Raw genomic sequence first — 25,459 nt, 5'->3', positions numbered from 1 at the left:
TGGTGACGTTTGGAACGAAGGAAATGCCTTGAACATGATTGAAGTGACTTTGCCTTTTTCCCATTCAAGCACAGAATCTTTGCTCCGGGGCAGGCTCTCTCAAAGTTTGGTCCCAGGCCAGCAGCATTAGCGGCACCTGGGAGCATGTCTGGAACGCAGTTTCTCAGGCTCCATTCCGCGCCTACTGAATCAGAAACGTTGTACTTTAGCAAGCCTTCCCGGTGGCTCTGTTGCATGTGAATGCTTCACAAAAGAGAAAAACCTGAAGAATCAGCTTCTAACAGTAAAAAATAGTAATAGGGCTTTGTTAAAAGATAGTGACCTTGTAATCCAAGGTGTTTCTTTAGAACAGATTGTCTATATTCTATCACTTCTCCAATTTCCATGACAAGATCCAGGTCTCATTTGCTGGGCAATAACATTTTATACAGTAGATGTCCAGATAATTCGAGTTGGGAATACTCCATTGTCTTACAGAGAAAGAAAACAGAGAGGAAGAAAGGAGAGTAAGCAATGAGATGTATGTCCCAAATTCCACATCTCTGGGTTCAGGAAGCAAGAAGTATATTGGATAATTGAGCTCCAGTCATTTCTTGAGCTGTGGTCTAGGGGGTACCCCTGGGCGGGGGGAAGCCTTTTAAACATGGGTGTCACCCTATGTAGTTCTTGCTTCACAGCTAGAAATATCTTTAGTTTCTACCTGGTTTTGGTGGCCCCCAGTGCCTTCCAGTATTTGATTCTTAATAGTTGATCCGAAGTTTATCTGTAGGATGTTTAGTCTGCTATAAACCTCTCTTATTTTTGGAACTAGACTCAAGCCCTGAGGTTTTAATTTCTTGTCCTTTCCTTGGTTCATAAGTAGAATGAATAAGAGTTGAGAATTACATGAAAATTTGGTTGGAAGATTGTCAGGGGAATTCCCGTGAGGGTGAGAACGAGGTGGCTGTGCAGCGAGGTGTAGACAGATTCAGCCACGCGACACATGACATACTTTCTTCCTCATGAGTGTGTTGTCCCCTTGCCCTTCTTCCTTACCAACGAAACTACAGCTGTGCCTATGAAAGTGATGTGTCGGAGCACCTGGGTGGCTCAGTCAGTTGAGTGTCTGACTTCATTGCAAGTCATGATACCGGGGTCCTGGGATTGGGTCCCCAAGTCGGTTCTGTGCTTAGCGGGGAGTCTGCTTCTCTCTCTCCCCCAGCCCCCCGCCCCGGTGTTCTCTCTGGCTCGCTCTCAAATAAATAAATAAAATCTCTAGTTAAAAAAAATAAAAGTCATGTGTCAGGTGATGTGCTAAATTGCACAATGTTTCATGAAGCTGTGGAAACCACATGACCAAGAGATAGAAGCAGAAGTCCTGTGGGGATTTCTGGGTTTGCTTTGCTTCTATAATACAAGTAACATCCTGTCTTCCTTATTGTTTCTATCTTCTTTCCATCTGTCAGTCAGATCTTCTTTCCATCTGTAAGTCAGATGTGAGGCTGAAGGTGAAGCAGTCGTCTTGCTACTTGGAGACAAAAGTTACTTGCAAAGGATGCTGGAGAAGGGAAGGAGACAAAAATCAAGTTTTCAAGTTCATTGGAGAGGTACATCACCACCTGTTGTGTCAAATTTGAACCCTTTGTTTGTTAAGCCACTCAGGGGAAGTTTCTCTGATGTGCAGCCCAACACACTCCAGCTGATATTCCAGGACTGAATGAGAGTCACTGCCAGACCAGCCGCAGAGAATTTGAGACCAGCAGGAGCCGAAGTGTGGTGAAGCCAGCCAAGGGACCCCCCAGAGGGCACTGCCAGAACTGAGAAATTAACTCTGGGTTGCACCAGCTTGGGGACTCCCTGTTGGGTACCAGCAGGATTTCAAAGACCTGAGGTATGGGGGACATCATCTAACAACTAGAGGAGACCGGTGAGGACTGGGACCCCAGTGTTCTCAACAAACTCCAATGTCATATAGGCATCTATCCCCCACTGAAGGAGAGGAACATGGTGGCTGGGGGGATAGCTGTTGGAGTCACCTGCATAGAGAGACTGAACACTGTGGAAAGGGCCTCTTTAACAGATCAGATTGGACTGCTTGAAACAAGATTAAACATTTAGTTATAGTTTTTCCCTGGAAGTAATGGATAGGAGCTAGGAAAGACTAGAAAAATTAAAATTAAAATTTTCACATTTTCTCTTTATATTAAATGTAGTCTAGGTTTAATTTTGCTATATAAGCTGTTTCCAGTTCAATCCACCTTACTCCACAAGAACCAATTGACTTAAAGTTTTAGGGGACTCAATTCCATGAGCTTGCTCCAAGCATCTTTCCTACAAAAGCAAGTCGTAACTCAAGGGGAAATTACAAATAGAATTAAAATTTCCCTATCTCATGTCCTTTCCCACAAATCTATATCAGAGATACAATGCTAAGGAAAATGTGCACACTGGGGCTCCTGGGTGGCACAGCTGGTTAAGCAATTGCCTCCTAATTTTATCTCAGGTCAGGATCTCAGGGTCGTGAGATCAAGCCCCGCATCAGGCTCCACGCTCAGTGGGGAGTCGGCTTCTCCCTCTCCCTCTGACCCCACCCCACTTGCGCTCTCTGTCTCTCAAATAAATGAATATATATATATATATATATATATATATGTACATATATACTGCCCTGAGAATTCTTCAATAAAAATAATGGAAATAAATCCATTCAGTTCCCCCCTCAAGAGAAAACTAGAAAAGTACAATGAAGTAAACCAAAGGAAAGCACAAATATGGAAATAATAAGGATAAAAACAAGAGTTGATGTAGTAGAGAATACAAAACACTAGTTAACACATTAACATTCTTGTTTGTTGAAAAACGTTAAACTACTTTTTCAAGAAAAAAAGTGAAAAGGGCACAAATACAATTTTCAAAATGATAAGAGGCGATGACCCCCTGAATTAGAGGCAATTTTTAAAATTTAAGACCTCTTTGCAAATAAATGTGACGACCTAGAAGAAATGGATAATTTCCTAGAGAAATACAGATCACCAAATTGTCTCCACCAGAGAGATAAAGTTGAAATAGACCAATTTACACGGAAAAGATAGAGAAAGCCTTTCAGGAACCACGCTAAACAGTAGCACAAGGGCCAGATGGTTTGGCGCGGAAATTCTTCTAAACCTTCAACATCCAGATAGTCCCTGTGTGCTTTAAATTGTTCCCGAACATTGGAAATGAAGAGGAATGTCCATAATTGCTTTGTAAAAGAAGTACAGAATTGATACCTAAGCCTGACAAATGCTGTACAAAAGGATAAAAGTATAAACTGATATCTCTCATGAGTACCCATACAAAAATACTAAGTAAAATATTAGCAAATTGGCTCCAGCACCACATTGTCAAATGGGATACATCCTGACCAAATAGGATTTAAAACAGAAATGAAAAATTGGTTTGTTAGTAGAAAATCTATTAATACCATTCACCTTATTAATAGATGGAAGTAAAAAGAATCATAAGGTTATTCCCAGAGGTGATTTTCAAAAGCCTTTCCCAAAATTTATTAGCTATTCATGATAAGTAATAGAATAGCTATTCACTCAAGAAAGAAGTGGCTGGCAAACATTTGCTGAGAATGACACACACTCAAATGATAGACTACTATTGCTGAGCGTCTCACTTACTTCCCTGGGAATCACTGAAGACACATCGGGAACCAAGCAAGTGTGTCCACCCACTACCGTTCAGTGTCCTGATGGAGGATTTAGCCAACGCAATGAGAGGAGAGAAATCAATTAGGAATGTAAGACTAAGTACGGAAGAAGTGACAAAGTGTGGTGCATCCATCAGGTGGACTCCTAGTCGGCAATAAAAGAGGACAAGCTCCGGACACACACCACCTGGATGATTCTCAGAATCTTTATGCTAAGTGAGTGAAGCCAGTCTCCAAAGGGACTATGTTTTACTTATGTCTAGATTCTCCGTGTTTTCTTATGGTATAAAGTCTACCCCGAAGTCAAACAATCTATGATGTTAATGCATGGATGACTAGATATAAACTCCTAAAACCCAAGAGACAGGAATGTGCCACATGTCTCATTCTCCTATTGCACGAACCACAATGGGTAGTATTTATCAAGGACCTTCTATCTGCCTTCTGTCCTGAGAGACAAATGGGCAACACTGCTCTCAGGGTACTTCACATGGGCCTCCCATCTCCTTAACCTGTATTTCCTTTTTCTTAGGAGGTAGATGTGGCTTGATTAACTATTTGCTTACAGAAGGTCATAACAACAGGATGTTAAATTCAGAATGGAATTTTGGCTGAAACTCCAATGATAAAAACAGTAGATTCAAAGTGCACCCACGTTCTACAGAGTGAAATCAAATCTGTCTCACTCTGAGTGACGATTTCAGAAGGAATCATAAGCTTCTTTGCCTTGCGCTTCTCTTATCCCAAGCCATTGCTACCTTTGATTAAATGTACAGTCCAGGGGCACCTGGATGGCTCAGTGGATTAAGTGTCTGCCTTCGGCTCAGGTCATGATCCCAGGGGCCTGGGATGGAGCCCCCACATTGGGCTCCCTGCTCAATGGGGAGTCTGCTTCTCCCTCTCCTTCTGCCCCTCCCCCTCCACTTGAGCCCTAGCTCTCACGTTCTCTCTCTCTCTCAAATAAATAAATAAAATATTTTATCTTAATGTACAGTCTAAACTCATATGTGTTTTAGGAAAATAAAAAGGAGCTACATGTCCCTTGGGGCAAAATGGCATGGAGCATGGAGAAGCCAATTTCAAGATGGCAGAGCAAGGAGAGTTGGCATAAATCACGTATGACCACCAGGAACATGGAAATGTGCTTTGGGAAACCCTGGAAATGATTAGGTGAGAAGTACCCAGTAGAAAAGGGATAGAGACACCTCCTACAGTTATCCATATCTTAAAGGGGAATTTTTGCTCTGGGAAAACCAGAAAGGTCTCTGAAACCTTGGTTACACATGATTCGTATCAGCTCAGAATGAATGAATCCAAGGAGAATGTAGTGTTTCCCAGGCAGAGGGCTTGAGAATGTGGCTGGAATCTTCCAGGAAAAAGGAGGAGAGACGTCTTGAGGGTTGACCAAGACTAGCTCCCAAATCATCTTGGACTTTTACACAAAAAGTGAAACTCACCCCTGTGTTCTTAGAAGAAGGAGCAATGGTATTTTTCAAGAAAAGGTGGACTCCAATTCCATACAAGTATGAGAGAACAGAAAAGTTTTATTATAATAACAATAAGCAAGCAATTCAACTGGGCAGGGGCCTTCGTGTGCAGATGACCTGCAAAGCAGTGAGTAATCCAGGTGTGGTAGCAACAGTTAGTTTCACAAGAAAAGGAGAGAACTGGTTATTCAGCAAGTATTTTGCATTGAATTTGGTCAAAGAGCTGCTGTAGATACTCTGAACACAGCAAACGTTGTTCCCTTTTGTGTTGAATTTCTCTCTGTCATCCGCTCTTTCTGGCATTTCACTTAGTTGAGTTCTGAGAGCTCTGTTTTCCAGACAACTCTTTGTTCTTCAATGGACAGACGACAAGGAACAATTTGAGTCCTTCTGTAGAACTGTAATGAAACAAATTTCCAATCATCTGGAAAGAATTCTATAGGCATCTCCATCTATAGATTACTCGACACAAGGAACCGATCTTTCTAACAAACCCTACAGGTAAAGTGATCCCTGTGTCTTAAAGGCAAAAATAAGGGAGTAGAAGTCACAGAGGGAGATGATCCAGCAATCTAGAAAGAATCTAGAGGATAAACTTTTACTAGGGAACAGTAGAGAAAGTTTGGGGTCATCTTCTTTGAAGCGTTCACAAGGTAGAGAGCATCGATACTTTCTGCTTTGGAGTTCCACAGATTGACAATTTGTCCCTCCCCTGTTAAGGCAATCAAACCCCTACGGGTGCTAACAGTGAACTTTCTCACATCCCTTCGTCCGGAGAGCCTGGGAGACACAGCTGAGTGCACTCTGCTTTGGGGAATGAGTTGTGGGGGCAGGACCACCAGAAAACACGCGGGAAATAAAGAGATTATTGGGTTCCGTTTAGTCGTCCTGAAACAGACATGAGAAAACAAAACAAGCCATCCTCACTGCTTTCATGATTAAGTCAAGCATCCCACTTTTATTCTCAACTTCATGTCTGGCATTTCGCTGCTTTAGAGCATAGAGAGCCTCCTTCTCTGCCAGTTCTCGCTCCATTTCCTCCTTTCGTTTCTGCTGCTCCAGTTTATCCTCCAGCTTTCTCATTTTCTCTTCGAACTCCTCTCTGATCTGTGCTGTCTGTCTCTCTAGCTCTGCTCTGTAAAATTCTTGTGTCACTTGGACTTGTTTCTGAATCTCCTCTTCGGCCCTTTGGTACATTTTATTGCTGTAGCATCCTCCTTTGTTCTCCACCACCACGCGCTGGACCAGGGACAGCAGCTGCGTTCTCTGGGCCTCCTGCTCAGCTCCTTCTGCCCGATTGTTGAACACGCAGTAGCGATCCCCGAACTCATCCACCAGCTCTCGGATGCCATCTGGAGCGTCCTCTAAGAATGTATCGAAACTCATGCCTTCCAACTCATCTTTACGGGTGAATAAGAGAATCATATATCTCTTGGCTCGGGATCCAAACACTTGCAGAATCTTCTCCGTGGCCTTCTGGTCTTCCTGCGTGTACCTGCCCAGCGGGACCACCAGGAGCAGAGCGTGAGGCCCCGGGGAGGTCAGGAGGACACAGCGAGCGATCTCCTTCTTCGTGTCAGCATCCTGTACCTCGGTGTCGAAAATGCCAGGTGTATCCACGACGACAAATTCTCTCCCATGCCAACTGCTGCTCCCTTTCTTACAGACCTTGGTGACCGATTTTGCTGCCAGGCTGGAAACAAACACTTTCTCCCCAAGGATGCTGTTGCCCGTTGCGCTTTTTCCTGCTCCAGTCTTACCCACCAAGACAAGTCTCAGTTGGGAATCTCTGCAGTCTTGGGTTCCAAGCCCTGGGACATGAGAAAAAAAAAAACCCAGGGCATTAGGATGGACATCTGGCTGTTTCCCCCGCGGGGCTCCTGCTCCCCTCACAGGCTTCTCCTCCACTGCCCTAGGCTCGCCTCCCGTGAGTGACCTCTGCACTCCCAGCAGCGCTACAGTAGACCCTTCTACAGAAGCCTGTGGAACAGCTACAGAAAGCCTGATGTTCCTCCTGCAGCACTTGGGGAAGGCCCAAGGACTTTCCAGGATTCCATGGAGCTTCTTGCTCTTAACCTTTTGTAGCCAAGTAGCCCACAGAACAGGAAACAATATAGTTCAAGAGGAGAATTCTGAGCTGCTGTGGGTCGCTGCTCCTCATAAGAGCAATGCAGGAAGTAACTCGAAATCGGACTTTGGGACATCTCCGCGGGAGGTCCTGCCCCAGTTTGTATTCAAAGTGGAGCTTTTCTTCTTCCCATGAAGAAGCCAGGTTCTACATGGTTCTACATGGGTTCTACAACCCATCCCCGGCCTCGCAGGGAACGAAAGGGATGCCTGGGCAAAAAGACAAAGCTCCCCGTTCTAGTTCCTGTGTGGGACCAACCTGTCAGGGACTGTGACCAGAGAGAGGTAAAAATTCCTCCATTTGAAGTTAAAGATCTTAGGGGCACCTGGCGGGCTCAGTCACTAAGCTCCTGCCTTTGACTCGGGTCTTGATCCCAGGATCCTGTGATTGAGCCCCGCATCAGAGGCTCAATCAATCCCTGCTTCTCCCTCTCCCACTAACTCCTGCCTTTCTCCCTCTCTAGCTGTCTCTCTCTCTGTCAAATAAATAAATAAAATCTTAATGAAAAAATAAAGTTAAAGACCTTAGCTTCGAATCTAGTGACATTTTTTACATTGGAAATTAATACATTAAAGAATGATAGCCAGAAAATATGGACAGTTAGCTGAAGTGGCTATAAAATCCCTTGATAGATAAAAAATGAAAGAAAAAAAAACCCCATGCAGTTAGTGCTGGTGGAGTTATCCTTTCTTCGTTCCCCTAGATGAAGCACATTCTCCTTCCTGGGAAAGCGGACAGCTAATCCCAGCACAGCACAGCCTAGCGATAGAAACTGCTCTCAGAATAACTGTGCCTTGAGTGAAACACCAAATCGTCCATACAGCACTTCGACACTTGTCTTCAGTAATTCTCTGCATATCTCCTTACTGTGTCTGTAGGGTCCTGGGCTTCAGGATTTGTTAAGCACAGACCCGGGAGCCCAGGGACAGAAGGCAAGGGGCAATCCCTTTTGGGTGCCTGATTCTCAGAGAAGGCAGACCCTGCTGGCCCGGCTCTGGAGTGAGGCTGGTTCCTGCATGAGGAATCCTGTATTACAACCAATCATTGCGGCGTCAAGGTGAAGCATACGTTACCACACTCACAATTACAGACACCATTATAAACTCCATTTTATTTCTCAGAAAGAGTATCACCATTTACCCAGCTCCCCAGACCAAATGTCTAGGTATTGTTCCTTTTTTTTTCTTATTACTATGTTACGTTCGTCACCATACAGTACATCCCTAGCTTTTGATGTCGTGTTCCATGATTCCTTGTTTGCATATAACACCCAGTGCTCCATGCAATACGTGGCCTGCTTAATACCCATCACCGGCCTAGGCCATCCTCCCACCCACCTCCCCTCTAAAACCTTCAGTTTGTTTTCCAGAGTCCTTAGTCTCTCATGGTGCTTCTCACCCTCTGTTTCCCCCCCCCTTCTTTTTCCCTTCCTTCTCCTAATGTTCTCCCTGCTATTCCTTATGTTCCACAAATAAGTGAAACCATATGATAATTGTCTTTCTCTGCTTGACTTATTTCACTGAGCATAATCTCCTCCAGTCCCATCCATGTTGCTCAGAATGTTAAAAATTGAGCTACCCTATGATCCAGCAATTGCACTACTGGGCGTTTACCCCAGAGATACAGATGTAGTAAAAAGAAGGGCCATTCACCCCAATGTTCATAGCAGCAATGTCCACAATAGGCATTGCTCTTGATTCTTCTCTTTCCTTTCCTTTCCCCATCCAACCCATCAGCGAGCTCTCCTGGCTCCACCTGCAAATCTGTCTGCTTCTCTCCACCGTGAAGCCCAGCACACTAGCTCAAGATACCATCGGCATCCATGCCTCCGGAGGAGGCTCCCAGCTGGTCTCTCTGCTTCCATGTTGTCCCCTTCTGTCAACTCTGTAAACTGGAATATTCTTTCAAAAATATCAGAGGAGAGATATTGCAGAATGCCCAACTCTGGCTTCCATAAAACTTGGAGGTATCATCCCATCGCCTTCTGAGCATTAGCAAACCATCCCTGATGCAAGTTTCCCACATCTGGTCACCAAAATCCTGGGGTGAGAGAAGTACATTTCCAGAAACCGAGAACACTGAATACAGGATGGTGAGGATTAGCTAAGGAAAAACGTGGATGGGAGTTCAGATGATTATTCAGTTAGCAGGACAGTGGAGGGCTCCAACCTGGGGACATCCCTAGGGCATCTGTAGGCCTAGAGAGAGGGAGCAGCAACTCAGGGGACAGACACAGAAAGGCCCTTTAGCAGGAGAAAGTGCAGGGGGTCCAGAGGAAGTAAATGGAGAGGAAATCAGATATGGGGGTGAGATATTTTGCTCCAGCGGGGATGAGGGCTGGCTGCCAGCACGGGACAACTCCCCTGCTAGCTGTCCTCCCCCAGCACCTCCCCACACACAGGGACCAACCCCAGCCCCCAACATCCTCTCACCAAGGCTGCTCCCAGCTTCACTCAGGCTGGAGCACTTCAGGGCTGCCATTGTAGCGGGAACTGCTGCACAGAAAGAGACACAACTAGTCATCTTCGGGAATCGGAAAGTAAGTGGAAACCTCCCCTGGCCAGCAGTTGTTTTCTTCTGTAAACTTGCTGCTTGCAAGTTTCCCCTCCCGTATTTCCCAAAGCTTCTCCACGATCCAGATTGTCTCATCGTCAGCTTCTTCCTTTTCTCTACACAAACAAATGCTTGGAGGGCTTGGTTGGTACTGCTTCTGGGCGTCCTTCCCCAGCAATCCTAAGGATTTAAACACAGACCCTTCCACCCCCTTAGGAAGCCAGTGTGCCGAAACAATGCATTCCTTGCTAAAAATTCCTTTCTTCTTTCTTAATGTCCTCTCTCTGCCTTTATACCTTTCTTTTGGGTGGTTCAGTGGTGGGTCCCCTCTATTTGCAGGATGGGATGCTGCCTGACTCATGAATCCTCAATGAAACCAACTGGATCTTCAAATTTACTTGGCTGAATTTTGTTTCCTAACAAAGAACTCTTACTGGAGCAGACTTTGCCTAGGACAGGCTGAAAATACGAGTTGTTAAGGACAGGCTCCTCTGAGAAGAAGCCAGCCCAAAACATTTAAAACATTATTAGAGAGACAGACACTCCCTCTGTAGGAAGAGTTATTTCTTTATCCCTTAAGGATAGGGAGTAGGAAACAGCTTCTTGTAAACTGAGAAGAGAAATCACAGAATTTTTTTAAAGTCAGCTTTGGCCACAAACTTGGTGTTGGTGATGGGGGTTAGGGAGTAGGTAGGATAGCAGAAATAGGAAAACAAAAGGGTTTTGGGTGTTTCTTAAGGTCCTTGTTCCAGCATGGGGGCTCTCTCTCTCTCTCTCTTTTTAAAGATCTTATTTAAGTGAGTTGGGGGAGGTGCAGAGGGGGAGGGAGAGAGAATCTTAAGCAGGTTTCACACCCAGCACGGATCCTGATATAAGGCCGGGTCTCAGGACCCTGAGATCTTGACCTGAGCCCAAGTCAAGAGTCATACACTCAACAGACTGAGCCACCAAGGTGCCCCTGGGCTCTCTCTTCATTCTGCAATGCTGTGGAGTTTATCCCAATTCAGATGTAAAAACAGAGGACTGCACTTCTGTGGTCCTGACCCTGGGTGGCTGAGCTCTCCTACTTCTGAAGAACAAACATCCAGGGCCCTGGGTGGCTCAGTCAGTAAGTGGCTGACTCTTGATTTCGGCTCAGGTCATGAACTCAGAGCCCTGTCGGGCTCTACACCCAACATGGAGCCTGTTTAAGGTTCTCTTCATTCTCTCTCTCCCTCTGTCCCTACCTGCCCCCACTCCTTCTCCGAGAAACAATAGACAAAACCAAACAGAAACAAAACCTAAAAGCAAAACAAGCATCCATCGGTGCCCAGCTCCCCCTCAACTGCCAAGAGTCCCCTGAGGGTGGGCGGACAGCTCCTTCATCCCACCTCCTAAAGGTTCCCTTTCCCCAGTTCTGAGGCCCAGAAAGGGGCTATCCCTCAGGAGGCAGGTCTGAGCAGGCAGCTGGCTGGCTCTCAGAGCCCCTGGTCCTGACCTGGGTGCTGGCTTTGGGGCAGCAGACAGGGAGCTGTACTTCTTACATTTCCCTCGGCTTCCCACAGAACTAATCTGTCTGCTCACCCAACCCTCTCCCTGAATGCTTTAAGTTGGTTGATGCCTTCTCTAAACAGTGAAAGGAATAATTCATTGTTACAAATACCCTCTGGACAGCAATCCCTGAAAGATGCATTGATTTGTAGGGCTCGGCCTTCAAAACAGATTATGGGGCGCCTGGGTGGCCCAGTCGGTTAAGCAGCTGCCTTCGGCTCAGGTCATGATCTGGGGTCCTCGGATCCAGCCCCACATCTGGCTCCCTGCTCAGCTGGGAACCTGCTTCTCGCTATTTCTGCCCCTCCGCCTCATTGGTCCTCTCTCACAAGTGCACATGAGCTCGCTCTCTCTCTCCCTTAAGTCAATAATTAAGATCTTAAAAAAAAAAAAAAAACCAGATTACAGCCTAACATCATCAAATACAGGAAACAGGAACCAACAAGAAATATAACATCGGAGAACAAGTATGCTGGCAGGTTTAAGATATACAGCCAGAGGAGAGGTCCTCTCTCCACCAAATCACATGTTACCCTCTGTCCCCTCCCTTTTCTCTTACCTGGGAAATCTGGGTCCTGCTCCTTCTCTAACTTTGAAGGCAATGCCAAGCCACAATGTTGAGAAAAAGGAGAGAGGAAGTGAGAGGAGGAGCTCTCCAAACGTCTTCCCGTAAGAGACCCGCCCACTTCAGCATCTAGCAGCACACATGGAACGTTCTCAATCATGGGTTTGATTCGTGCAGTCCAACAGGGTAGCCATTAACCACATGGGCTATCGACACATGAAATGTGATCCGTGTGATTGCAGAACCGAATTCTTAATTGTACTTCCTTTGAATTAATTTTTTTAAGATTTATTTGTAAGTAATCTCTACGCCCAACAGGGGGCTCAAACTCACAGCCCCGAGATCAAGTGTTGCAAGCTCCACTGGACGAATCAGCCAGGTGCCCCTATTTGAATTCCTTTAAAGTTAAGTAGCCATGTCTGCCTAGTAGCTACCATATTCAGCCATGCAAAGACTCTACCATGAAGGATACCATATGGGTTAAGCTGTGACATTCTGGAAGAACCACAGGGTTGAAAGCAGAGAGCTACCAGCTACTCTGAAAGCCTGTGGTCCCTGACCCCACATCTCAGCACATCTGGCCATCCAGACCAACACCTGCCCCTAGAGCTTTAGGCCTGTACCAGCATAGGCAGTCCTCCCTCTTCTCCCTCCTCCCAGTGACTGGGGCAGGGAGAGCTGCAATTTCCAAGGTCTCATCTGCTTGAAGCAAGAGAAGGTAACTGATCTTCATGTCACTGATTAGATGGGTTCAGAGTCACCCTGTGAGATGGTGTTCAGACCATTTGCAATAGGCTAATCCTTGACATCTGACACTATCTACCATGAAAATGTAAACTGGGAGAGAATGCGGGGGGGTGAGTGGATCCCAGTTCCCTAGAGCTATGGATCCCAGTATAAAAGAGGTGATAATTTACAATCATACCCCATAACTGAGACTTTATTTGAAGTTGCATAGCATTTGAGTAATTATACAAACTGCTAACAATTCCAAAGAGACAAAAGAGAAGACAAAAGTATCTCTGAGGATAGCATGTGGTCGGCCTGTGCATACAAGCACGGGATAGCTACTCCTAAACAGGAAACAGGGCAGTGGAATAAATGGTGCACTAAGAGTGAGGATAAAGAACATTCCAGAACAATATAACCCAAATAAGAAGGACGACTCAGCCCTTCGGTGAGACAGGCAAACAAGAGCCAGTCAAAAGAACAGGCAGGGTGTAAACACAAGTCTGTGATTCCAAAGTGATTTAAAGAAAGAAAGGATAGGATTATATTTTGTTTCTAAGAATAAGCCCAACAGGAAGGTTTGTATCATTCTCTATTTAAGTGTGGGAGTGAGAGCAGAGATTGATGAGAAATATAATAGAAAAGTTAAGTACAATTAATCCCCAAAACCATTACTTGGATATTCTTTATTTGGGTTATAAGGCCCACTACACATAGGGATTCTCTATTAAGGCCCACATTTCTAGGAGCACCCAGGACCACGGCCTGAGCTGGAGTCAGATGCTTAACCTGCTGAGCCACCCAGGCGCCCCTGAAATGTGTGTAATTTTGACGGCTGTTCTCCGTGAGTGCAGGATTTCAGGTTAGTTGTTCTTTTCTCTCAGCACTTTGAAAATCTGCCTCCATTGTTTTCCTGGCTTCCTCTCACTGTGAAGTGTCCGGGGAGGGCCGCCTGGGCACTTCAGCCTGTAAGCATCCGCCTTCAGCTCAGGTCAGGATCCCGGGGCGGGTATCCCGCTCATCGGGGAGTCGGCTTCTTCCTCTGCCCCTCCACCCCCCAGCTCGCACGCTCTCTCTCTCTTAAATACATAAATAAAATCTTAGAAAACAAGAAGGAAAGAAATCACTGGGCACCCGGCCGGCTCGGTTGGTGGAGTGCACGAAAATATTTGGAAAAAGAGAAATTAGTGGGAAAGAGAGCGGAGGGTGTTTCCTACACACCTCACAGTACAGACCCCAGGAAGTGTGCGGCCACAGTCGAGGTCAGCCCGGTTCTCAGAAGCTTCTCACAGGAACGTCTCACAAGAGCACAAATTTGTTGTAAATATACCTGTGTGCGACCGCACTTCTTTCCTGTCTTCCCCACAACCACAGCCGGCTCTGTTCTTGTCTCCCCGGGCACATCAAGTTGCGGTCACTTCACAGGATCCGAGGGGAGGGTGCAAGGTGCCTGCTCCCTGCCCCGCCCTGCCGCGGATGCCTCATGATGGACCGTCCCAGCTGCGTCCCCAGCAGAGAGAAGTGGCCAGCGCGGGCTGTCCCCCCTGACTCTGACCGTCCCAGTCCTGACAGTGGAGCTCTAAAAGCCCAGACCGCTTACAGAAAACGTCGGAGGTTGTTTTTTTATTAATTGTATTATTGCTTATTTGAAGTAGTAAGAGCTTGGAATTGGAATTAGAATTTCGTTCTCCAAGTTGTAAGCGGCCACAAATGATGGTATATGAATATAAATATATAAAAGTAGTCTGCACATTCTTACTACGTTTCATTTCTATTTACCAAGAGACCAGGGATTTCAAGTTCAAGACGGCAAACTGGCCATAGGCTAATCATTGTAGAAAAGGGATTAATAGAAATTGTACACCATAGACATCCTCTCTTTCTATTTTTTGAAACTTAAAAAAAAAATCCGGGGCACCTGGATGGTTCAGTCGGTTGATTTTGACTTTTGATGTTGATTTGACTCTTGATTTTGGCTTGGGTCACGATCTCAGGGTCTCGGAATCAAGCCCGAAGTCCGGCTCCCTGCTCAGCACGGAGTCCGCTGCAGGAGTCTCCCTCTCCCTGTGCCCCTCCCCCACCTTGTGCACCCGCACACCATCTCTCTGTCTCTCTCTTTCACTCTCTCTCAAATAAGTAAACCTTTAAAAAAACAAAACAAAACAAAAAAAACTCTTCCTTTTGACACCTTCCAATATCTATCAAATTAGTTGAAGAACTAAACCTCACAAAACTCGTTCTCGCTCCTTCCTTTGCACGTCCTATATGGATCTTCTGGCATGTAGTGTTGGCCTGTGGGGATATTGGCAGTTATTGAAGACTCAGCTGAAAGTGAGGGAGATATTTATGTTCACATTCACCCCAAGCCTTTCACATAACCTTCAGACCCAAATGTCAAGTTAATGCAGATCATTTATTTACATTGGACCCTACCTTTGACAACTGATATTCAACTTGTCACAAACCTAACTGAATGCTGTTGCTCCTGACTCTACCTTTCCCCTGACAACCTTACTTGTCGCCCTTCACTTTCCCGTTTCTGAAAAGAAGCATGATCGTCCTACCCATCACCCATGTGGACACATCCTTCTCAGCGGACTTCAAGCCCTGAATTCTTCCTCACAACGAAGTACTTTTGAATGTAAGAATTGCATGACGGCAAAGAGCAGTTTGGTTCAGCGGTGTTATTAGACACATGTTATGAATATCTTTGCTTATGAGAGTTTTTTCTTCCATGTTGTTTTTACTCCATTCCTAATACTTGTGATGAACCTTAGAATGAGCAAGGATGTAGGATCTTATTTTTTCCAAATTCAATCTCTAATCCATCTCCCTTCACTGATCCACTAACACCTCAGTCATGTTCATAGTCAAAACAAAGGACGACTGTGAAAATTCTACTGATTTGATTTGGGGATGTCTGCAATCACTGTAAATGATAGAAAGCCACCCCTCTAACTTGGAAGTTTGTCAATTATTTTAGCAAGACAGAACCTTTCAAATACTCACTGCCAATGCCACAGCTTGGAAGGGGAATGAAGAGATTTTTCTGGTGGCAGAAAAGACTAGAGGGAATTTCAAACCAACAACAGCAATAAAGATCAGCGAATGCTCTGAAAGAGAAGTGGGATCCCCAAGATTTATCAATCAGAATTCTAGCAGCTAAAAGATGGCCCACTCTCATTAGGTTCTTGGGGGAAGTTTAGAGAAGGGACTTCCTACAAGCGTGGATACAGGGCTCTGGAAACGAAAAAGGGGAGTGTTAGTAACGGTGAGAAAATGATATCCCAACCCTAAGAGGGTGAATAGAGACCGGAACCCAGAAGGTGAGTTGGGTAGCGAGGCCACTGTGGAAGGAGCTGTCACCTTTGGCTTAGGGTTGCAGCTGGTCAGAGATGGCCTCACAGGGACAGAGAGGAGAACGACCACCCAGCCTTGCTTTTCTACTCCCCTGGGGTGTTCTACTTGGACTTCCCACGGCCAGGCCAAGCAGAAGTCAGAGAGCAAGCGATCCCACCGAGGTAGTCCATAGACATCAGCCTCCTAGGGCAGAGAGCTAGGGCGAAGACGGCTGGAGTGTGGGTCTGCAAAGGCCAGTGACAAATATTTGGCACAGAAGAGATTTTTAAGTTATAGTCAGACAAGAACAGAGAGAAAAGCAATAAGAGAATCTACCAACTTCCAGATCTCCATGAACCACAGACCCAGCTTTCCAGAGCAACCCGCTGCTTCACTAACAAATGTCCTGTAGACCAGCCTTGCAGCGGTACACGCCACCAGCGGCGCTAACACAAGATGTGTGCAGGATTTCTTGTTTGAATTTTCCCAAATTGAGGCTTTCAAATCTATATATCATTGCCTGAGAATGCCAATCTCGTCACTTCTTAAATTTGTCAGCACTGTGAAGACGGACGGGGGTGGGGAGGAATGGGAGGTGGGGGGGACCAACTGGAAGAGGTTTCATTCTGGTTAGCTGTCAGGACAGAACAAACCATTCTGAAGCTCGGTGGCTTAAAACAACAACCATCATTTATTTTTGTTTCTCATCAATCTGCAATATGGGCAGGACTCAGTGGGGATTGCGCATCTTTGCTCTTTGCAACTCTGTTCGACGCACGCTGGCAGGTGGAGAGCCTGCTTCCATGTCACCTTGCTTGCACGGTTGGCAAGTTGATCCAGCTGGGAGATAAAAGATAAAAGAAGATAAAAGGGGAGTCGGCCAGTGACATCAAGCTGGGGGCCTCTCAATGGGCAACATGGCCTCTCTCACAACGTGTTGGCCCAGTTCCAAGGGCAAACACCTCAGCAGGGCAGGGGGCATTTTCCATGTCTCGACTTAGAGTCCCAAGGGGTTGCTTCAGCCATCTGCTATTTATCGGAACAGTCACAAAGTCTGTCAATTCCAAGGCAGGGGACATAGGCCCCACAACTCAGTGGGGGAAGTAACAAAGTCAGATTATAAGAAGAATAAGTAGGATCGACTGTATTCTCACAGCCATCCTTGGAAACTACAGTCTATCGCTATTACATGACATAGTAAATTCAGAAGCAAAAGTGAAATTGACATGACTACCAAAACATATACCATGTCCTTGAAAGAAACCCCTTAATCTCATTAAAAACCTCATCAAATACACCCCTTTCAGCTTCTTCCCTAAGATTTTTAATTTTTTCTTCATATTGCATTTTCAGTGCTTTTATTTTTTCCTCTCGTTCTTGCTGTAATTTATGAGCACATTCCTTTCTTACTAGCATAATTTCCTTATGTAATTGATCAGTGTAGATTTTCTTCAGGACTTCTGCCTTTTGTTTCAGCCTTTCCTCTGTGTCCTTGTAAATGTCATCAGAAAAGTAAGCCCCGCCGTTTCTCCACACCATCTGCTCTATCAGCCCCACCAGCTCCTGCACTTGAGCTTCCGTCTCAGCTTCTGTGCCTCTGTTGTTGAAGGCACAGCAGCGGTTCCCACATTCCCTGATGACGCTCCTGAGGTTGACATCTGCCTCTGCTATATAGTCATCTAGGCTCTGACCCTCCAAGTTATCTTTGCGAGTGAACAAAACAATCATGTGCTTCATGGCTGCCTTCCCAAAGACAGCCTTGATCAATGCTACGGTCTTCTGCTCTTCATCCGTGTAGCGGCCCAGCTGCAGAACCATGACGATGGCATGGGGCCCAGGACAGGAGTAGAGGACACACTGGCTGATTTCCTTGCAGGTGGTTTCCAGGGTCTCTTTGGTGTCAAAGAGCCCCGGGGTGTCAACAATGAGAAGATTCCTCCCCTTCCATTCTCGGGATGCTTTTTGACAGTGTTTGGTAATAGCGTGGGGAGCAATTCTAGACTCAAATACTTTTCTCCCAAGGATGGTGTTTACTGTTGCACTTTTCCCATTTCCGGTTTTCCCAACCAGAACAATCCTCAGAGTGTTGTCCTGTGGGTCAGCCATGTCAATATCAATAGGCTCTGGGGCTTAGGTATCCACAAACCTTAAGGAAGGGAAGGAGAAGAAAAAGGGTCATTGGAGGTAAGTGGAAAACATTACCCCCTCTTTTCTCCTTTCTGTTCCTCCTTGAAAATATATAGTGGTCTACTATCCATGTTCATCCCATAAAGACAGAAAGATGGTTCAATCACCATGGAAGAAATAATAAAACAGGTAAAGAGTTTCCACACCAAAGAGTACGAGGTCCAGATGTTCAGGTTCAACTCTTCAGGTTAAGGTTCAATCCTTACCTTAAAGATCTAAGAATCTCCATGCTTCTTAAGCTATTCCTGATGATTTAAAAGGAAGGAAAACTTTTGATTCTTTCTATGACGCAGGTATGATACTGATCTTGAAGACTAACAAAGATTTCACCAATAAATAAAGCTACAGATCTGTCTCATTTGTGAATCCTAATACAAAAATCCTAAATACATTTTTAGACACTAACAAGTAATACACCATGATCAAATGTGATGTATTTCAGAAATCCTAGGGTGGTTCAATAGGAGAAAAAGGGTTGTTACAACACATTCCCATGAGTAGATTAAGAAGAAAAATACCTAGATGCAGAAAATACATTTCACCAAATGAAATACTGTTTCATATTTAAAGTATTTCAAAAAATTTGAGTTATTAGATACTTCTTTAATGTGATTTTAAAATATATAAATTTAAAATTTTTTGTCACCACTTTCTTTCCCCTGCTGCTAAAAGAGTTGACTATAAAATTCATTTGGATGAATAAAAAAGAAAATTAGCCTGGACAATCAAAAAAGAGAAGAATTGTGAGGGAGGACTGGCTCTGCCAGATAATAAAGCATTTTAGCCTCTATAGTTAAGGCAGTATGACATCAGGGTATGAACAGAGAGACAGAACAATGAAAACAACCCAGAAAATCAGAAACAGACCAAGTTGATCAAACTACATTCACAAATATTCAATTCGATTATATTATGCTACATTTATATTCAATAAGGCAGCATCTCACATCAATGGGGGGAAAGATGGACTAATAACCAGCACTGGGATAACTATAAAACCATACAGAAAAACACAAAACTGCACCCACTTTCTAATGCCATTCCAATTCTAAATAGATTAGAAATTTAAACATAAGAAAATTAATCCATATAAATACTAGAGGAAATGTGGGCAAGTTCTTTGTAACCTAGGGTGGGAAAATATTTCTAAGATTTTAAAGAGGGTAAGGAAAAAGACTCATAAATAGATTACATAAAAATCTAAAAGATAATGTAAGGTAAAGAACACTATAGACAATTAAAACACAAATGTCAAACTAGGGGGGAAGTTTTTCCTTCCGATATAAAAGAGGGTTAATTTTCCTATGATACAAAGAATAATGATGAATACAAGAGAAAATTAGCCAATTATACAGAGAATTCCTAAAAGTAGAGAAACAAAGGAGCAACACCATGATAGAAAATGGAGTAACACATATGAATAAGCTGTTCATAGGACAAAGTGTAAATGACCCTTGAATATATTAGGAGATATTAACACTCATTTAAAATAGAGAAAAAGAAATCAAACATAGAAAAGATAAGATAACTAAATAAAACAATTCAAATTACACTGAGATACTATTTCTCATCTACAGGTTTGGCAAAAATCATAAAATTTGCTGGTACAATATATAGTTCATAAAGGTTTAGAGGAAACAGGTCCTCTTCTCCATGGCTAATGGGAATAGAAAAACAGTCCAAAACCTACAGTGGAGAAGTTAGCATAGCATTATCTTGCAAAAGTACATGTGCATTTATCCTAGGAGTATTAGTCCCAATTTTAGGATATGTGCCTGTATATGAGGACAGGCTACCCGAAAATGTGCCACCTTGGCATGCTGATTATTTTAAATAAAAGTTGCTAAAGACACAGCCTGTTCAAGAAGGACACTGAGACCCTCCTATGTTTCCCTGCAAGGTGGAAACTAATCTCCCATGTGAAGGGTGCTCTCTCTGTCCCACGAGCTGAAGAGAAATCCTTATGACCAGAGATGGGCGATTTAGAGCCAAGAAGCTGTGCAGACAACTCTTGTTTCTTTGTACGCCTTTACTACCGCAGCCCAAAGCCTGTTGAGAATTCCTTACTAATTGAAGCTCCCCAAGTTACATTTTCTTTGTCTTGTCAATTCCTCCCATGTCTCTTGGTCTAATAAGTATAAAAACTGCTTGCCGTGGTCATTTCTTTTGGTCTCAGTTTCCTCACTGGGCCTCCTTGCACACTTTGGTTTTTTTTCCTCCTCTTAATCTGTCTCAAGTAAATGTAATTCTTAGTTCATCTGGAGGAACTTGAAGGAGAGAGGAGGAATTTTTCCTTCCCTACACCCCAAAGCTACACTGACAAAAATACAGGGGGAAAAATCTGCATAAGTCTATTCACTGTATCAGTATTTGTAATAGCAAAAGACAAAAATCTATCAAATGCCCACAAATAGGGGACTGGTTGACTAAACAAAGTATATCCACACCGTGAAGTGTAGCGGGGAATGAGTACTATCTCTACATGCCAGTATGGAGACATCTCCAGAGTATTTCAATAGACAAAAAATGCAAAGTGCAGAAAAAAATGCATAGTTTACTACCATTTCTCTAATAAGGAGGAGCATGAAGTATATGTATAAACTACAATATACGTATTTCATGTACATGAAAAAGTAATGGCAGGAAAATCTGAAAAGTAAACAAACAAAAAAGCTACTTTTATGGGGATGGGAGGAACAGAGTGGAGGGGACAAGGATAGAAGCTGGAAACTACACTTCTTTAAATATACTTAGATTTCACAGATTTGATCTTGAAAGCATGTACAGGTATTCCCTGCTTTTTAAAAGTTTGAATTACTTGGGGCACCTGGGTGGCTCAGTTAGTTAAGCATCTGCCTTCAGCTCAGCTTATGATCCCAAAGTCCTGGGATCGGACCCCACATCGGGCTCCAGTCCAACTTTGGGCTCCCTGCTCTGAGGGGAGCCTGCTTCTCCCACTCCCTCTGCTGCTCCCCCTGCTTATGCTTGCTCTCTGTCTCTCTTGTTTCTCTGTCAAATAAAGAGATAAATAAATCTTCTAAAAAATAAGAGAAAATAAAGCTCAAATTACACCACTGTGGTTTTATGAAAGACCTACATGTGGACCTGTTTTTGCTAGCCAAAGTAAATTCAAAGAGGATTTTCATTTTTACAAAAAAAGCTGAAAGCAAAAACAGTGTTCAGCATTTGTTTTACATTTAGATGAGCCACTGGAGGGGCAGCACATATCTTGGGCAGTGGGAGTGATGCTGCCAAGCCCCTTCCCCAGGAACCCCACAGAGCATCGCAGCATCCAGCTGCCAGAGCTTTGAGCCATGTGAGCATGTGGGCTTTACCTCAACTGATTTTGTGCATTTGATAGCAAGTTGTGTCTAAAGCTATCAGAAATGCATAAGGGAGGTGATTTTGGGGGGATCTGGGAATACCCCCCAAATTTTTCCATATAAATTAATGGTAATTATTTCCCTGCATTTTGGTTTATGAAAGATTTCATAGGTGCATTTTGCTTTCAGATAGTAGGGGAAACCTGTAAATAGTTTATATAATTAAACAACAAAAACTATATTTTAAAATACTAGTAAGGGGCACCTAAGTGACTCAGTTGGTTAGGCATCCAACTCTTGATCTCAGCTCAGATCTTGATCACAGGATCGTGAGTTCAGGTCCCACATTAGTTTCCAGCGTAGAGCCTACTTTAAATAAATAAATAAATAAATAAATAAATAAATAAATAAATATTAGAAAATACTCGTAATAATCAAAAGATAATGATACTTATAGTATTTGGTGTGATGGATAAACCACACAAAACATTGGTCAAAGAGCCTTCAAAATGCAGTAATTTCACTCTCCATCCCTAGTGGAATATACCATAAGGCCAACAAGAGAAAAAAATCTGCCAAAAAAGAAATCTGAAATTGTTTTCAGGAGTCCTATCCTGTTCTTAGCTTTGTGTGTGTGTGTGTGTGTGTGTGTGTGTGTGTGTGTGTGTGTGTAGTTATGAAGGTCAGTGACAAGGCCAGTGGCAATGAGCACCGTTAGGGAAAAGCACCATACTGTGCTTTTCGAATGCAATTTCTCACTAGAAACATTAGGACACTCAGGAGCAAGTGCTGATCCCAGGTCTGGGCTGGGAATTGCGCAAGTGGATGCTAGGCTGTCTCGTCAGACCATAAAGCAAGGATGCTAACAAAAATTACTCAGACCGTGGGCACCTGGTTGGCTCAGTCAGGAGAGCATGCAACTCTTGATCTCGGAGTCACATTGGGTTAGAGATTATTTTTAAAAATTATTTTTAAAATTATTTTAAAAAACTCGAATCTTGTCAAAAGGACTAAAGCGTCAACTTGAAGAGGTTCTGACAGAGATGGGGCAATTTGAGGATCCATAGAATAGTGTTTCCAATAGATTGAAAGAGATCAAATATGTTGAAATCCACAAATTCATAACAATATCATCATCTTAAAAGAAGTCACTTGTTCCCTTTGGGGTATGCTAGGAAATAATTCCATCATTCTGAACATGGACAAATAAAGGGAAAGAATCAAGCATGTCTTTTGTGTTATTTAACTGTACCTCAAGGAAGTGAAAGAACTGTGGAGGGGAAGTTTCTTTTATAGGGTTGTTCCATCTGATACATGAAGAAAGAATGATAGAATTAGATACCATAATTTGTGACCCTGAATGACACAGCTCTACTCTAGGCTGGCATTAGTGTCTGCTAAGTCACAGGAAGAGAGAGAAGCGAACACAATGGCCTTCTGATGTACGTTTACAACAGCTCCTGAGAAATAGTCCCACCCAAAGAACCAAGGAAACCTTAATCTGACCAAGCCTCTCCTTAGACATAAATTCATACAAAATGTTGAAACTAGAAGAGCAAGTTAAAGGACATCTTGAGGATTTAATCAACAAGATGTACACTGTCCAACTCTGTTGGACAAAAGACTGCCCTTTCTTATAAAACACAACACCAATTTCACAGACAGAAACAGGAAAGTAGAAACTTATACACTAAGCTCAACTGAACGATAGCAAATAATTGCAGTTTATGAACATTATTTGGATCTGATTTCAAACAATTTTTAAAAGTATGAGACCATTGGGGAATCTAACTATATCTGGTAATTTTGGAAAATTTCTAATTGCTCTTCAAAGTCTGAAAAAGTCATATTTTTAATGCTCTTTATCTTTCAGACATACATACTCAAATTTACTGACAAAGTGATACAGTGTCTGACATTTGCTTCAAAATAATCTGGGATGGGTGGGAGGGGTTTATCGATGAAACAAGATTTACACAAATTGATAATTGTTGAAGGTACATGGAGGTTCTTTATCTTTGAATGAGTTAAAAATCTCCCCCAGTTGTGGCGCCTGGGTGGCTCAGTCAGTTAAGCATCTGCCTACAGCTCAGGTCATGATCCCAGGGCCTGAGATTGAACCCCACATCGGTCTCCTTGCTCAAAGGGGAGCCTGCTTCTCCCTCTCCTTCCCCTCGTCTTACCCCTCCACCTGCTTCTGCTCTTTTAAATAAATAAAAATCTTTTATAAAAAGAAGTAAAAAAAATTTCCCACAAAAAAAATTTAACTTGTTCATAGTGCAACAACTACTGAATGTATACTGTCTACCAAGCACCCTGATAAATAGGTTTTGTACATTAACTCCTTTACTCCCCAAAAATACCTGCAAGGAACGTAATTTTATTACCCTAATTTTTTTCAAGATTTTATTTATTTGAGAGAGAGTGAGAGAAAGAGAGAGATCGCAAGCAGGGGGGAAGGGTAGAGGGAGAAGTAGAATCCCCCGCCAAGCAGGGAGCCTGATGCGGGATTCGATCTCAGGAGCCAAAGGCTCAGTCATGAGCCACCCAGGTGCCCTATTATTTTAATTTTTAAAGTTTATTTATTTATTATTTAACTAATCTCTACACCCAACGAGGGGCACCAACTCACGATTTCTGACATCAAAAGTCACACACACACTCTTCTGATGAGCCAGACAGGTACCCTTATTTTAATTGTTCAAATGAGGAAATTGATGTGGCTCAGAAATGCTGAGAGACTAGCCCAAGGTCACAGCGTTAATAGGCATTGGGCAGAGGAGGGATACAATTCAATGTCTGTCCGACCACCACACTCCTGCATAACCACTGCACACTATGGCCTCTTCCTGGTTCCTCCTCAGGTCCTTGATGCTACATTTCCACTTACACTGAATCGGGAACACAGTGAATCAGAAAATCAGAAATGAAATACACTCCCTCAGGGGAGGCCAAGGGAGATAGCCCACACTCTTTCCAGAAACAGTGAACTGGTAGCAAGCCTGGAATTAGGGAAGGCAACCAAAGGCTTTCGGACACATCGCGTCTGTAGAATAGCCACCTCTCCCCTCAGGGCGCTCCCCCCTTCCCTCATCTGCTACACTACCCGTCACACAACTGCTCTCCTTCCATGTTGCCAGGACTCAGCAAACTGAGTTTTGGCTTCCTGTGCCATTAGTGACTGGGGTATCCCTGGGAGAGTAACGAAACCACATTCACACAGGCTGGGATTCAGATTCGTTTTCAGGGAAGAGAGGGATTCGGACCCAGTGGTCTTTCAATTGCCTTTCGGCTCTAGAGACCCACCTCAAGGACCTCGATTTCCCACTGAGGGCAACGGATGGGTTGTCAGGCAGCACTCAGCGTCGTCACAACAACAACTGATGGAAGGTACCTTATTCAGCAAGTTTCTCCTGTGAAATACGAGACAGGTGGAATTGGGCACATCAGTCGAGTCCACCCCCATGCATACCCTGTGTCCCGCAGTATCTCACAGCTCCACTGCTCTGAGGCCCGGCTCACCTTTGGAAGAGTTGATGAGTTCTCAGGCTTTCTCCAAAGAAGCTGTTTGAGCTGGTGCTTTTGCTTTAACTGTCAGGAAAAAGTGTCCCTACCCTTTGAAGCCTCTGAGCCAGGAAGTTCTGATTGGGTGGAGCTAGTGAAGGAACAGTTTGCCTTTAAAGAGACAGAAATACTGTCCCGTAATTGGGGGATGCTTTTAGTTTTGCCAGGTTGAAATCTTTTTCTACGTGTGCCCGCTACCAGACCAAAATTTCCAAAGCTATATTTGTTGTTTGGGGTTATAGCGGTGGGTCCAAAAGGCCCTTACTAAATGACCCAAAGCATGCACACAGGCCAGCCACGGTGTCTGATCATCTTCCCCAGATAGAGTGGAAGACTTTGGGGGTGATTCTGTGCAGAAGGAACTCAGATATGTGGCTT

General features: G+C 44.0%; 2 protein-coding genes across 3 annotated transcripts; both read right to left on the bottom strand.

The window, feature by feature from the left end:
- Positions 1-5,200: 5,200 nt before the first annotated feature.
- On the bottom strand, positions 5,201-12,170 carry LOC113249230 (GTPase IMAP family member 4). 2 transcript variants are annotated; one of them, XM_026490744.4, is made up of 3 exons: positions 11,934-12,170; positions 9,724-9,783; positions 5,201-6,974 (listed from the first exon to the last, which is right to left on the bottom strand). In XM_026490744.4, the coding sequence occupies exons 1-3, from the start codon at positions 12,097-12,099 to the stop codon at positions 6,043-6,045; spliced, it is 1,158 nt and encodes a 385-aa protein (XP_026346529.4). In that variant the 5' UTR covers positions 12,100-12,170; the 3' UTR covers positions 5,201-6,042. The 2 variants fall into 2 exon arrangements, with proteins under 2 accessions (XP_026346529.4, XP_026346528.3); XM_026490743.4 differs by having other exon boundaries at positions 9,724-9,786; positions 11,934-12,162.
- A 4,505-nt stretch (positions 12,171-16,675) lies between these two features.
- On the bottom strand, positions 16,676-25,132 carry GIMAP7 (GTPase, IMAP family member 7). Its single transcript, XM_048213046.2, has 3 exons — positions 25,040-25,132; positions 24,824-24,930; positions 16,676-18,153 (listed from the first exon to the last, which is right to left on the bottom strand). The coding sequence occupies exon 3, from the start codon at positions 18,111-18,113 to the stop codon at positions 17,238-17,240; it is 876 nt and encodes a 291-aa protein (XP_048069003.1). The 5' UTR covers positions 18,114-18,153; positions 24,824-24,930; positions 25,040-25,132; the 3' UTR covers positions 16,676-17,237.
- Positions 25,133-25,459: the final 327 nt, after the last annotated feature.

Source organism: Ursus arctos, unplaced genomic scaffold (genome assembly GCF_023065955.2).
Source record: "Ursus arctos isolate Adak ecotype North America unplaced genomic scaffold, UrsArc2.0 scaffold_3, whole genome shotgun sequence".
NCBI classification, from domain to species: domain Eukaryota; kingdom Metazoa; phylum Chordata; class Mammalia; order Carnivora; family Ursidae; genus Ursus; species Ursus arctos.
This window is presented reverse-complemented; position numbering and strand designations above follow the sequence as displayed.